At 33.5% G+C, this 13,205-nt stretch overlaps 2 protein-coding genes across 3 annotated transcripts in view; both read left to right on the top strand.

The window, feature by feature from the left end:
• Positions 1-338: 338 nt before the first annotated feature.
• LOC107870231 lies at positions 339-5,522 on the top strand. Of its 2 annotated transcripts, XM_016716688.2 has the most exons (4): positions 339-655; positions 2,448-2,620; positions 3,743-4,117; positions 4,832-5,522. In XM_016716688.2, exons 1-4 carry the CDS (start codon positions 417-419, stop codon positions 5,197-5,199), a joined length of 1,155 nt encoding a protein of 384 aa, XP_016572174.2. In that variant the 5' UTR covers positions 339-416; the 3' UTR covers positions 5,200-5,522. The 2 variants fall into 2 exon arrangements, with proteins under 2 accessions (XP_016572174.2, XP_016572175.2); XM_016716689.2 differs by lacking the exon at positions 2,448-2,620 and having other exon boundaries at positions 355-655.
• Positions 5,523-11,818: 6,296 nt separating this feature from the next.
• LOC107870229 (GATA transcription factor 15) overlaps positions 11,819-13,205 on the top strand; it is a 7,109-nt gene continuing 5,722 nt past the window's right edge. The window contains exon 1 of the mRNA XM_016716685.2: positions 11,819-12,502. Coding sequence (XP_016572171.1) covers positions 12,482-12,502 — 21 coding nt within the window. The 5' untranslated portion in view covers positions 11,819-12,481. The remainder of the gene's footprint in view (positions 12,503-13,205) is intronic.

Below are 13,205 nucleotides of genomic sequence, written 5' to 3'. Positions count from 1 at the left end.
CTTTGGTGAAATTTGTAGTTACGCATTCTGAACTTTGTGGAAATCCTATGAGTTCCCAAACTATTTTTACCGTATTTAACTGACATATATTTGCCCCTTATCAAACATTTTTTCCTTACGCGCTCAATGTGTGTAAAATACATGCAATGGTCCAAACGCCAAATTTATATCAGTTAAATACGATAAAAAATAGTTTACAGGGTCATAGGACCTCCATAAAATTCAGCATGCGTAACTGCAATTTTTCCTATTTTTGAAAGGCTTTAAGCAAAACAACCAAACATAAAGGACCATTTTTGCAATATTCTCCCAAATAAATAAATGCCTTAGATCCATAAATAGTAAAGTCATAATATCCAATTTTCAACTCTCCATCTCATAACCCCCCCCCCCCCCCCCCCCAAAAATAAAATAAAATGAGAAATATATCATTTAGCAGTGATGAAGAACAAAGTAATAATGATTTATTACCCAAAACAACAAGTTTATGGTGGAGAACAAAAAATGATTTTGATGAAAATGGCCATTTCAAAGTTGATATTTCTGATCTGTCAAATATTACACCAAGAATTAAAATACTTAGAGAAATGGAAAGATTGGCTTTTATTTCTACTGAAGGACTTGAAGATCTTAGACACAAACTCATTACTTACAGGTTTGTTAGTTACTTTTTTTTTTTTTATATAAATAGTAATATATTATGTGTTTTTTGTTATATTTGATGAAAATGGCCATTTTTGTTATATTTGTTATCTGGGTATGTTATTTGTTTGTATAGTAATATATTATATAGACTATAGTTGAAAGTTGAAATTATATTTGAATATGAACTTTTATCTTCTTTTTTTTTTTTTGGTGTGGAATTGAAGGGTGAAAAGTATTTGTTTTTTTGAGTTTCATATATGAAATATTAGTTGTGACTTGTGAGAGTTTTTTTTTATAAGGAAAAAGTTTGAAATGTACCTAAATTTTGGCAAAATTTGCTGTAACACAAATTTTGCGTAGGTCTTGTGACCCCCGACTATTTATTATCGTATTTCTGTGGGATATATTTGTCTTGCTGGATCACTGCATGAATATAGCGCTTGTGAGGGTCTGAAGTGGTCTAGCTGGACAAATATAAGCCACAGAAATACGGTAATAAATATAGTCGAGGAGGGTTATAGGACCACGCAAAGTTGAGGCTTGGTACGACAAATTTCGTCAAAGTTTAGGTATATTTTTGACTCTTTTCCCTTTTTTATATGGACTATCATCAACTACTTGTCGAAAAATGTGTGAACTATCAATTGTTCATTTTTCTTACCCAAAGTTAGAAAATATTTGAAACTAGAATAATAAAAATAATTTAGGTGTATTTGACTATTAACTCTTTTTTCTTAAAAAGAAAAAAAGAAAAATCTAGTTTTTTGTTTAGAGCTTGATATGTGCATTGGCATCCGATTAATTCTGATTCGTGTAGGAAAAATTCATTTTGTAAGTAAGCGTAAACCAACATTTAAATTTGGTGTTGCATGAATTTGAATTCACGTTGGAAAGTCTCGGGCAAAGGCGATTTTATTTTCAAGATTTGAACTCGAGACAGTTGTTTCACCTGTGAAATTTAAAATTTTATGATGGTGACTATTTGTGGTACAGCATGTCTTGTACCATGCGCATAGCGGGAACTTTAGTACAACAGATCATTGTTGTGACTATTTTTCACTTCCATGAATTAAAAAGTAGTATTTTTTTTAAAAAAAATTCTAATTAAGAATGGAGGGTACTTAGTACTTACGAATTAACGATCCACTACAACACTTAGAAGTTGATTTCTCATATGATCACTTAATCAATAGTTACGATTATTTCATAAAGTCACTTTCGCTCTTGATTCCAATACAAAAAAGCGACTTTCATGTAAATTACACTACTAGAATTTCTAACGAGGAGCGTTGGAGTAACTGGTAAAGTTGTTGTTATGTGACCAGCAGTGGCGGAGCCAAGATGATTATTAAGGGGGTTCGAAAGTGCACATACAAACTAGTCGAAGGGGTTCAACATATATTATATATACATAAAAAATAATTTTAACCGTGTATAAATAGTATAATTTTTCGCCAAAAGGGATTCACATGCTACATCCGCCACTGGTGACCAGGAGGTCACGGGTTCAAGACGTGAAAACAACCTCTCGCAGAAATGTGGGGTAAGGCTACATACAAATAACCCCTTGTGGTTCGGCACTTCCCTGAACCCTTCGTATAGAGGCAGGGGCGCAGCCACCTTTCATTCAGGGGGTCAGTGAAAACTAACTCCCTTCGATTAGTTCGTATGTTTACTTCTGAACCTCCTCAATGAAAATTCTGGCTTCACCACTGCATAGCGGGTGCTTTAGTGCACCAGACTGCCACCGGACTGACTTTTTTTGTAAGAATTTCTAAAGAAATTGGATAATGTTATTACAGGGCAGGGGATTTTTGGTTGCCAGTAGGAGGCATAAAGAAGGAAGAAATGGAGATAGCACCAGTGATCACAATAATGCTTGTGGGATTATCTGCTTCTGGAAAAAGTTCACTTGTTAATTACATGTATAGTGTTCTTGGTAGATCTGGTCTCATCCCTTTTGCTCAAACATCAAGTATGTTCACTTATTATCCTCTTCTCCATCATGTTCGTTATGCGTTCACGTGAATTCAGTAGTTTTTGACCAGACTTCGAATAGTACTAGTAGTTAGGGATAAGGTCTGTGAACGCTCTATCCTTCTCAGACCGAATATGTTGTTGTCGTTGCAATTCATATTCAATGGGTGGGGGTGGGGATTATCACATTTAAACGCAAGGGTGGATCTATCGTGTTAGTTGCGAGTTAATGTGAATTCAGTAATTTTTGTCAAGACCTTGAATAGTACTACTAGCAGTTAGGGATAAGGTTTGTATAGACACTATCCTCCTTAGACCGAGTATGTTGTTGTTACAATTCATATTCGGTGGGTGGGGGTGGGAATTATCACATTTAAACACAAGGGTGAATCTATCATGTTCATTATGAGTTAACGTAAATTCAGTAATTTTGTCAAGACCTTGAATAGTACTAGCTAGGGATAAGATAGGTCTGTGAACACTCTATCCTCCCCAGATCGAGTATTTCGGTGGGTGGCGGTGGGGATTATCACATTTAAACATAAGGGTGAATCTATCATGTTAGTTACGAGTTAACGTGAATTCAGTAATTTTTGTTGAGACCTTGCATAGTACTAGCAGTTAGGGGTAAGGTCTGTGAACACTACATCCTTCTCAGACCGAGTACATTGTTGTTACCGTTCATATTCGGTGGGTGTGGGTGGGGATTACCACATTCAAGCACAAGGGTGAATCTATCATGTTAGTTACGAGTTAACGTGAATTCAGTGTACACTCCATCCTCCCCAGACCGAATATGTTGTTGTCGTTCATATTCGGTGGGTGGGGTGGGGGTTACCACATTTAAACACAAGTGTGAATATGGCCCATGAATTTGCTGTCAAGTAAGGCAGAGGCATTGGCTAAGTCAATAAATGTATGCATCATGGTGAACTCCACCACTAGAAACAACTTGCTTAGGAGGGACCACTGAGTTAATGTCGCGAGTTCGAGTCCTGAAGATGATTCTTTCTTTAACGTTAATAGAATCTATGATGTACGAATCCTGATTATACTTAAAATTCTGGATCCGTCTCTGATTGTTGACGCTATGACACTGTTGTTGGTTCTTGTTATATAGGTGGGAATTCACACTATACAACTATGTTCTTGGAAGAACACAATGTGTTGAGATCAATGAGAAGTGGATTTTGTGTGTATGACACAAGGGGATTAGATACTAATGATATGATTGAAGGATTAGATGAAGTTTCTACATGGATGACACGTGGCGTTCGACATAATCAACCTTGTTTTAGACATGGTGATTATACTAATAACAATAAGGTTATTAATGGTGGTGGAGGAGCAAGTACAAGATACACTAAGAGGAAAGTTGATTGTGCAATAATTGTGGCTGATTTATCAGAGATTAACAAAGCTTTTACCTCTGGAGATTTGAAGCATTTGGTTGCCTTGAAGAGCCTTTTCAGCAATTCTTCTATAAGAAAATCAAGTAAGTTTGGTCGGATTTTTCAAAAATGTTGTTGGGCGCATCTTGAATTTTTTCAAAAATAGTACATTTCGGAGGTTTTGATACAGGTGCAGCAATATTTTTGGATTGTCATAGCAACATAGCCTAAAAATGTTGTCGGATTCTCCAAACCTCTGCCTAGAACCTATGTTGTTCGAACTCTTTAGAAATATTGTTGGATGTGTGTTAGATTCTTCAAATATAGTACATTTTTGGAGGATCCGATACAGGTGCGATAATATTTTTAAAGTTTTCGAGCAGCGTAGCCTGAATTTTTGTGGAAAATCAAATAAGAAGGTTAAACCTAAGAGAAATATTTAAATGTTAGAAAGATAGAAAAGATAAAAAAAATTAGGTGTCTACAGTAATTACGGACAGAGCTAGATCCTGGCAGCGTTAAAATATTATGTTTTCAGATAACGTATTTATTTGTTTTGTTCAATGACCATTTCAATTTATTTAATTATCAATACATGTGACAGATTCAACTTTAAAATGTTATGTTAAAAAGGCTATGAAGGGTCAGAAATTACGTGTCAAAAATCATACATTTGTTTATTCCGTTTAATAAATAGAATAAGCAAATGTATGTCTACACATGTAGTGTGTACACATTATGTCTTTGTCTTATTGGTTAGATTTGAATCTGCTCTATATTTGTCTGATCTCTTTCTGTTTTTTTTTTCCTTCCAACAGATGAGAATCCGTTGCTAATACTGACACACGGCGACACGATTAGCGCGGAGGAGAGGATCGTCAGTCGTCTAAAAATATGCGAATTTCTAGGGATACCGGAGACTACGGGCGTGTATGATGTAGCGTGTTTGACCGAGCAAGGAATATTGCCGGAAGAATCAGATCCAGTTACAGCGTTCGCCCTAACTGAAGCTGTGTATAGATCACTAATGCAATCTGATAGAAATCATCAACCAAAGAAGAAATTCAAGGATTGGATTGTGCTATTTTTGACATGGATTATGTGTTGCATTGGTGCTTTCTTTGCAATGCTTGCAAATTTCTTCTCAAGATTTAGTCAACAACACAACAAGAAACTTAAGTACTAGACGTATATTGCACGGTAAGATCGCGTACAATAGATCCTCGTGGTTTGAACCTGATCACACGTAGCAGGAGCTTAGTGCATCGGGCTGTCGATTGAGTACACTTTGTCATTATGTTGCACAAGAGGGGTTGGTTTGAGATTGTTTTAGGTTTAAGGTTCGAATTTTGTAAAATTTTTTTTCCTATTGTTAGAATTTCTGACTTCGTCACTCATTAAATTTGCTTGTGGAGTTTTCCTTTTTTGATTTTTGTGAGGTGGTTGGTGTGTTGTATTAAATGTTTGTTGGTTGAATTAATTTAATGGTGGGATAAGGTTTTGTATGAATGGTTCCAAGTAAGCTCAACATGGTAGGGCCTTTGTGTTAATATTATTATAACATATAGTGCTAAATTGTCATTATCTTTTTCTTTTTGGGCCTTTGTGATGTACATTACTTTTTTTTTCTTTTGTGGTTTCTCGTCTGGTGTTCGGTATCTGTATTGAAATCCTAACTTATTCGAATTACGCATTATATGACCTATTTTGGGGGCGTTCTCAATAAAATTTCTCTATACTTAAGACTTGAACCCGAAATTTTTGGATTAAGGGCGAAATAGTTTCATTATTGCACCACAGCTCATGTTCGTCATCATAACAAGTTACTGAAATGTGAGTATTTTCCTTTTTTGTTTCTTTTTGGTATCATTAAGTACAAGGAGGAAATAGACACATAAATTTACTCCTTTGATTATTGCTTTGTTTAATGTGCTAAGTTCGGTGTTGTATGTGAAGTCAGGGTTCGTTTGGTGTAAGATATAAGGGATAAATAATTTCAGAATAAAATGAAGGACTAATTTATCTGATGTTTGGTGTGAGGTATTAGTTAGTATCGAGATTATTTATTCTATCATTTACATCATATTGTTGAGAATAATACATTCTGGTATAATTAATTTTGGGATAACTCTTTCCCAACCAAACGACCTTAAGGGTAGAAATCACGCTAATCGACTACTTTTTGGTCATTTGTCAAAAAATATCGACTATTGTGGAGTTTCAAAATTACTATCGTGTAATTTAAATTTTCACAAATGAAATCTCATGTAAATTTTTTGAGTTTCATTCGTGAAATTTGAAAATTCATGATGACAATAGCTATTTTTCGATCAACTTAGAACTAAATACTCCCTATTTATAAAAAAAAATTCCCATGTTAAGGTGTGCTGATTTCGATTTGTAAAATAAAAAGTTCTCAACAACCTTCTCTTTTTCGAGAGAAAATCTGTAATTGTTATTTTCTAAATGCGTATAATGTATATTCTGCTTCAGTATAACAGTCTGTGAATTACACAAGAGGATAAATAAGTCGCACTAGACAGGTCCCACGCAACAAGCTCAAGAAAACATGCAGAGAATTGAAAACATGAAACTTTAAATTTGAAAAATCACCTGCGCGACCAACTCGACCGCCCTTACTACTCCTCGTAGGATCTCATGTGTACATTATCTTTTATTAGTTCTTTATGGTAACAAATTGAAATTGTTAAGTAATTTCCTCTTTTGTTTCTTTTGATGTCATCACATGAAGAAATACACATATAATTTTATTTTATTTTATTTTTTCTTTTGCCCTATATAATTTTTTTTTTTTCTTTTTTTGTCTTTCTTTTCGAAATGTTGTTTGTTTTTATTTCTACCTTTATTGTTTATTTGTTTTTATTTCTACCTCAACGTATTTTGTGGCATTTGATTCCATTCTTGTGAATAATTGATTCTATATAATTTCAAAAATAACGTACCAATGGATATTGTCACTGCAAAAACTTAGACGCATTCGGTGTATACATCAAATTAATATTTTTTATCATGATTAAGTAAAATACATATTAATTAATCATGATTAAGTAACATGAACTCTAAATTCAAACATATGTCATGCATGTATTAGCCGTATTGTCACATCGATTATAAAAAAAGACTACAAGAATAGGAGAGAATTTCGTAATTATATTCAATTTCAATATATACTTCTAAGTAATACACCATATCAATGGGAGAAATTGAAACTACATGACGTTTTTTATTAAATGCAACAAATTCGATATACATATATATTCAAATGGGAAAAATGATTTTCTACAAGGTGTTTATAATGTTGTTTGAATATCATATACTTTAAATTATTAGATGGGTCCATAGAATAAGGCATTAAAAATCGTCGATACGTGGGAATTGGTTTACATAGGTCAGGTTAGTTCGGCTTTTATTAAAAAATAAATAAAATAAATCATGTCATTTTATTAAAACTATAAACCAAATCAAACCAACATAAAATTGGTTTTTTTAGGTTTTAGTCGGGTTTTTTGGATTTTTCGATTTTTTCAGTTTTTTTTTATATTCTTTAGTTTTTACAATTATATTGTGATCGAAGATTAGATCAAGTATGTTTTCATTCATGTGCTAATAAAAAACCATAATTATGAAAAAATGAGGAGCGGAAAACTCTCTTGAAAATAAAAAGTGAGATGAAGAGTGAAAAGTTTAGGTTTTAAGTTTATATTGGGTTTTCGATCATTTAATTAGCAATTGATAGACAAATATTACACCTTAAAGGCCAAATCTAAATATATATCTACATCTACTTTCAAATTATTAAAAATTACTAAAACTAGTTGAAAAAGTATTTAAAAAGTAGATTATAATTAATAATATATATATATATATATATATATATATATATATATATATATATATATTATGTCGGTTTGATTCGGGTTCGATTTATTTTTTTTGGTTAACACCAAACCAAACCAAGAATGGTCAGTTCTTTTTCGTCAGTTCGGTTTGACTTGACGGTTTGGTCAGTACACCCGTGTGTGGGATGATCGAATTGATCATGCATGTCCAGGGGCGGAGCTACCCTTTATATAGGGGTTCATTCGAACTCCCTTTGGCAAAAAATTATACTATATTTACATGGTTAATTTTTTTTTGTTTTTATGTATATATAATCAATATTGGACCCCCTTCGGTTAGTTCATATGTTCACTTGTGAACTCCATTACTGAAAATTCTGGTTCCGCCACTGTGCATGTCTACGACTCATTAATTGTAACAAGATGCGCTTATAAGTGAGGAGGGAATTGAAAATTTTAAGTAAGAATTATATGCATGAATAAAAGAGCGATTTTGAGGTAAGAGGGTAAAAAAAATACTAGCAAAAAAACTAAGTGAAGCAGACTACTAAATCGACTATTTCAAACATACTGTTTGCACTAGTCTCATAGCCATCTCTTTTAACATAACCTATCGGTGTGTTCCTTTATGCTTCTCTCAAATCTCCTCGGTCGTCCCTTTATTCAATATCCATCATGCTAAGAATAGGAGGTTTAGGAAGAATACGGGCTTTGTTTTGGCCAGGTGTCGAACTCGTTTATCTTCGCCGAGATGCTTTCTCAGCGATCTTCCTATATACCATGTTCGTATGGTGGCGCGATGTTCTACGTGAATCCATGTCCGAAGAACATCATACTAAATTAAGTCGTATAATTAGGACCTCGATATGGTTTTATTCTGTTTATCGTACCGGAGGTTATGTTTTTTTTTTTTCTCTCTTTCGGGCTTCTTCTCATTCTTCTTTGGCACCTACGGTAGAGAGGTATGATACCAACACCTATCAAGCCCAACGAGCGGTCCACGGAGCTGCATTCCTACTCACCTGATCTATGCACATTGCTCTCTCGAGGAGGTTGGCTGCCTATTCTAGATCTCCCCATTTTCAAGAACGGGTGTTGGTGAAGTTGGTATTTGCGAAGGAAAAGTGCTCTTCATTTTCCCTCTCCGTAATTATCTCTAGAAGTCGCCCCTATTCCTTTCTGCCTTTTGAACGAATCTAGAACCTCAAATTAGCAAATTGATTAAAAACCTTTCTTGGAAGACTCAATTTATTAGAAAAGTTCCCTCTACTAGCCACGGAAAGTTAACGCAAGTCGATAGGTCCTTCAATCATCGAGTACACTATAGACTTCTTATCATGACAACATCTAAAACTACGCAACCAACTGGTTTCACATCGAGAAAACAAGATCCGGAGCAATGACCCCAACATTTTAAAAGATAGCACCGATGTATATATCCTATATATACTCGAGTTTATTCAAAGTAATCCAATGATGTAACGTGGTCGATTTCTTGAAAAAAACAAGGAAGATGACTTTAATCTCTTGTTTCCATATAAATATTTTTAGAATACTCTTCTTGCTTATAACCGTTTTTCTTCCTCGCCACATTTTGAATTGGGTAATGCTAGTATTAAATTCTAAAAGAAGATTTACAAGATAGTTTATTGAATTTTGAATAAATTATTTAGTTTATGCATAATAAGCACACATATAAGATTTAAATCGAAATTACTAGATTCTATCAAATCCTTATACAAGCTTGTAACTCCACCTCGGTCTCTCTCTTTTCTTTGTTTGTTTTTCATCTAATGTTTGGTATTCACATTGGAGCTCGACAAATTCGAATTCGCGTCGTGTAGGGTCCATTCAGGGGAAAACGCTCTCTACCAAGGATTTTTCATACCTAGGGCTCGAACGCGAGACTTCTGGTTAAGGAAAAAACAGTCTCATCCACTGCACAATTTTCTTTGATGGTGCTATACTTCTCGCAGCTACTACAATCTCTACCATAGCCTTGTGAACACTTTGTGCGCACTGAATAAATTCCCCACCGTGTAATAGCCAATAAACCACACAAGGAATGTAAACGCGCCATGTGCGGCAAACTCGGCTCAGAAGAAAATGCATTAGTTTGTAAGTGCAAAATTATGGTAAATAATTATTTCAACTTAGGATGAAGTAGAATTAGAATCATAATGAAAGGAAATTTGGATTGAAAAAAAAAATACAATCTCGAAGAATCCATATAAATTTAGTGAAAATTAAAAACAATAAAGAAAAGATTGTCATACCTATTAGTTGAGAATAGATTTTGTACATGATGGCTATTTTATATAGTACTACATTCAACAATTGTTTATTAGGAAATTAGTTATTTTGAAAGACAATTAAATTTATAGAAAGAGGTTAAAAATAAATAAATTATAATCAATCAAGTTAATTTTCTTTTGGTTAAATTAGAGGTGTCAATATGGGTCGGTCCAGTTTATCCGGGTCCACACGGGCTTTGTGTTTGACGGCCAGGTTGGCCCATCAAAATCACGGGTCAAAAAACATCAATACTTTGTGGGCTGCGGGCTTTACGGACCAACCTACTTTTTAAAACATAATATTTTATAATTTAGTTTTAGAATGTTAATAATAAACATAAATATTACCAAACAATATTACATGGTGTTAATACTTGTTAATCAAGTCTCCAACACCTCAAAAAATACTTCTAATAGCGTAATTAAATAGTAGTGAACGAATGCAATAATATAAATTGCATAACATACATAATATTTGCATGATATCTAGTTAAATAGAGTAACATACTATACTACTCTCTTAATTAGTTAGATCGTAGGTGCGATGATTTATTTCATGAGTGAGGTATCTAGTTCAAGTTGAAGATGGTACAATTGCGCCATGGAAAAGAATGGAAGAGAGATCAGTCTACTTCGTGCATGCTCCACTTAGCTCGACAGATATAGCTGAGTTGGTATAGCTTCAACTCTTGCAATTGGATTATTGTGATTACGAGTTGGATGTGTGATTGTCCAGGCAGTAATAATAGTATTTTGTACTTGAACTGATGGCTCACCTTAATATAATTTAGATTTTTAACATAATTATTGTATATACATAAAATTAACACAATAACTCCTTTGCTCAAAATTATATGTGTATATATACTAAGGCCACGTTAACCTTCATTTAATCTTGGAGGGTGTTTGGCAATGCAAATTTTTCACTTTTTTTGAAAAATTTATTATATTTTAGTGAAAATTGTAGCGTTTGGCCATAAAAAGTTCAAATACACTTCTTAGTTGATCCATGATTTAAGTTTCAACTTTCGTTTGTTTCGATAAATCTGTCGATCAATTTCGAATCTTTCTTCTTCTCTTGATTCTTTTCCGATAAAAATGTATAGATCCTATTCCTGGATTAACGAAAATGTGCAAAAGTCTATTTGCCTCTGTCATTTTATGAGTCTCTTCTTTTTTACAGATGACTTCGCCACTCTTTGGCAATATCCACTAATCGAAATTTAGAACTGTACTTAGAAAAGTGAAAATTATTTTACTTGCATTCTCTCAAAAAACGTTAGAAACAATTCCAATTTATTTTCACGACCAAATATAATTTCAACTTCAATTTTTTTCTTTTATGATCAAACACCATAAAAAAGTAAGCAACAACTGTTTTTTCTAAAAAAAATGTTTTTCTATTTCCTCCATACCAAACACACCCTTAGTTATTCAAATCTTTTTTTTTAAAAAATTAAATTCTATTCAAAAACTTGAATTTCCCTCAATTCCCCAAAATACAAAAGCAAATATTAATTGGCGCCATTTTCAATTAGAGCTCTAAACTCATTTTTCAAATGAAGGACATTTTCGTCATTTCACACTCCCGCGCGCTTAGGGTTTCCGTACGCCCCTTTATATTCCACCCATTCATATTTTTTTCCGCCGCCACTTCTTTATTACCTCCATTTTCTTCCTTCTTTTATTTTTTCTCCATTAATTACTCTGTTTTTTTTGTTTAATTTTAGTTTATTGTAGAAATTATGAGGGGTTTGGTTTTTTTTTCTTTTTCTTTTTTTGATTTATCAAGTACAAAAATCAAGTGTGATTTGAGCTTATTTGGGTTTTTTTTTTAGCTTGTTTTGTTATTAATTGTTGTTGTTTTTACTCGATTAAGCTCAAGAAATCAAGTTATTTTTGGGTTTATTTACTTGATTTAGCTTGTTTTGGGTCATTTAGTTGTTTCGTTTTGTGGGTTTTGTGTAATTTTTGGTGAAGTTTGCACATTTTGATAGTTATTGCTGTTCTGTTTACTCGATCAAGCTCAAGAAATCAAGTTATTTTTGTTTTTTTTTACTTGATTCAGCTTGTTTTGGGTGTTTTTAGCGGTTTCCTTTTGTGGGTATTGAGTAATTTTTGGTGAAGTTTGCTCATTCTGATCCTTATTGTTGTTCTTCTACTTGATTAAACTCAAAATCAAGTGTTGTTTGAGCTTATTTGGGGTCTTTTTACTTGATTAAAGTGAATATTAAGTGTGATTCAGCTTGTTTTGGGTTTTTTGTTAAACGGGTTTTGCTTAATTGCTGGTGAGGTTTACTCCTTGTGATACAAAATGGTGGATCTAAGTGATAAAGTAAGTGATCACTAGATAGTTACCTTCTTCTTAATCGTTGTTTTTAAGTGTGATTCAGCTTGTTTTGGCTGATTTGTTAAATGGGTATCGTTTAATTTTACTTGATTTTAGCTGATTTGTTTCAGTTCTGTTTACTTGATTTTAGCTGATTTGTTAATTGGGTATCGTGTAATTTTTGGTGAAGTTTGGCCATTGTGATCATTTTGTTGGGGTTCATTTGGGTCTTTTTACTCAATTGAGGTGAAAATCATGTGTGATTCAGCATGTTTTGAGTCATCTTAGCTGTTTCCTTGGGTGGGTCTTGAGTAAATTTTGGTGAAATTTGCTCATTGAGGTTGTTTTAGCTGTTTTCTTTAGTGGGTCTTGCGTAAATTTGGGTGAGGTTTGCTCATTCAATTGGGGTTCTTGTCGAATCTTATGATTAGGTGATCGACCCAAAATGGTGGATCTGAGTAATAATTTAAGTGATCCTTAGCTACTCTCTTTGTATTAGGTTAAAATCAAGTGTGATTCAACTTGTTTTGGGTTATTTTTAACTGTTTTCTTTAGTGGGTCTTGCGTAGTTGCTGGAGAAGTTTGCTCATTGTGATCGTTTAATCAAGATTCTTCTGAAATCACTGTAGAGTTTGGAGGGTCAAGGTTAAAAATCTAAGTGTGATTCAGCGTATTTTGGGTCTTTTTAGCTGTTTCCTTTAGTGGGTCT

The sequence above is a fragment of the Capsicum annuum genome, chromosome 5 (assembly GCF_002878395.1).
Source record: "Capsicum annuum cultivar UCD-10X-F1 chromosome 5, UCD10Xv1.1, whole genome shotgun sequence".
NCBI classification, from domain to species: Eukaryota; Viridiplantae; Streptophyta; class Magnoliopsida; order Solanales; family Solanaceae; genus Capsicum; species Capsicum annuum.
Note: the sequence above shows the minus strand (reverse complement) of the source record. Positions and strands in the feature narration are given on the sequence as shown.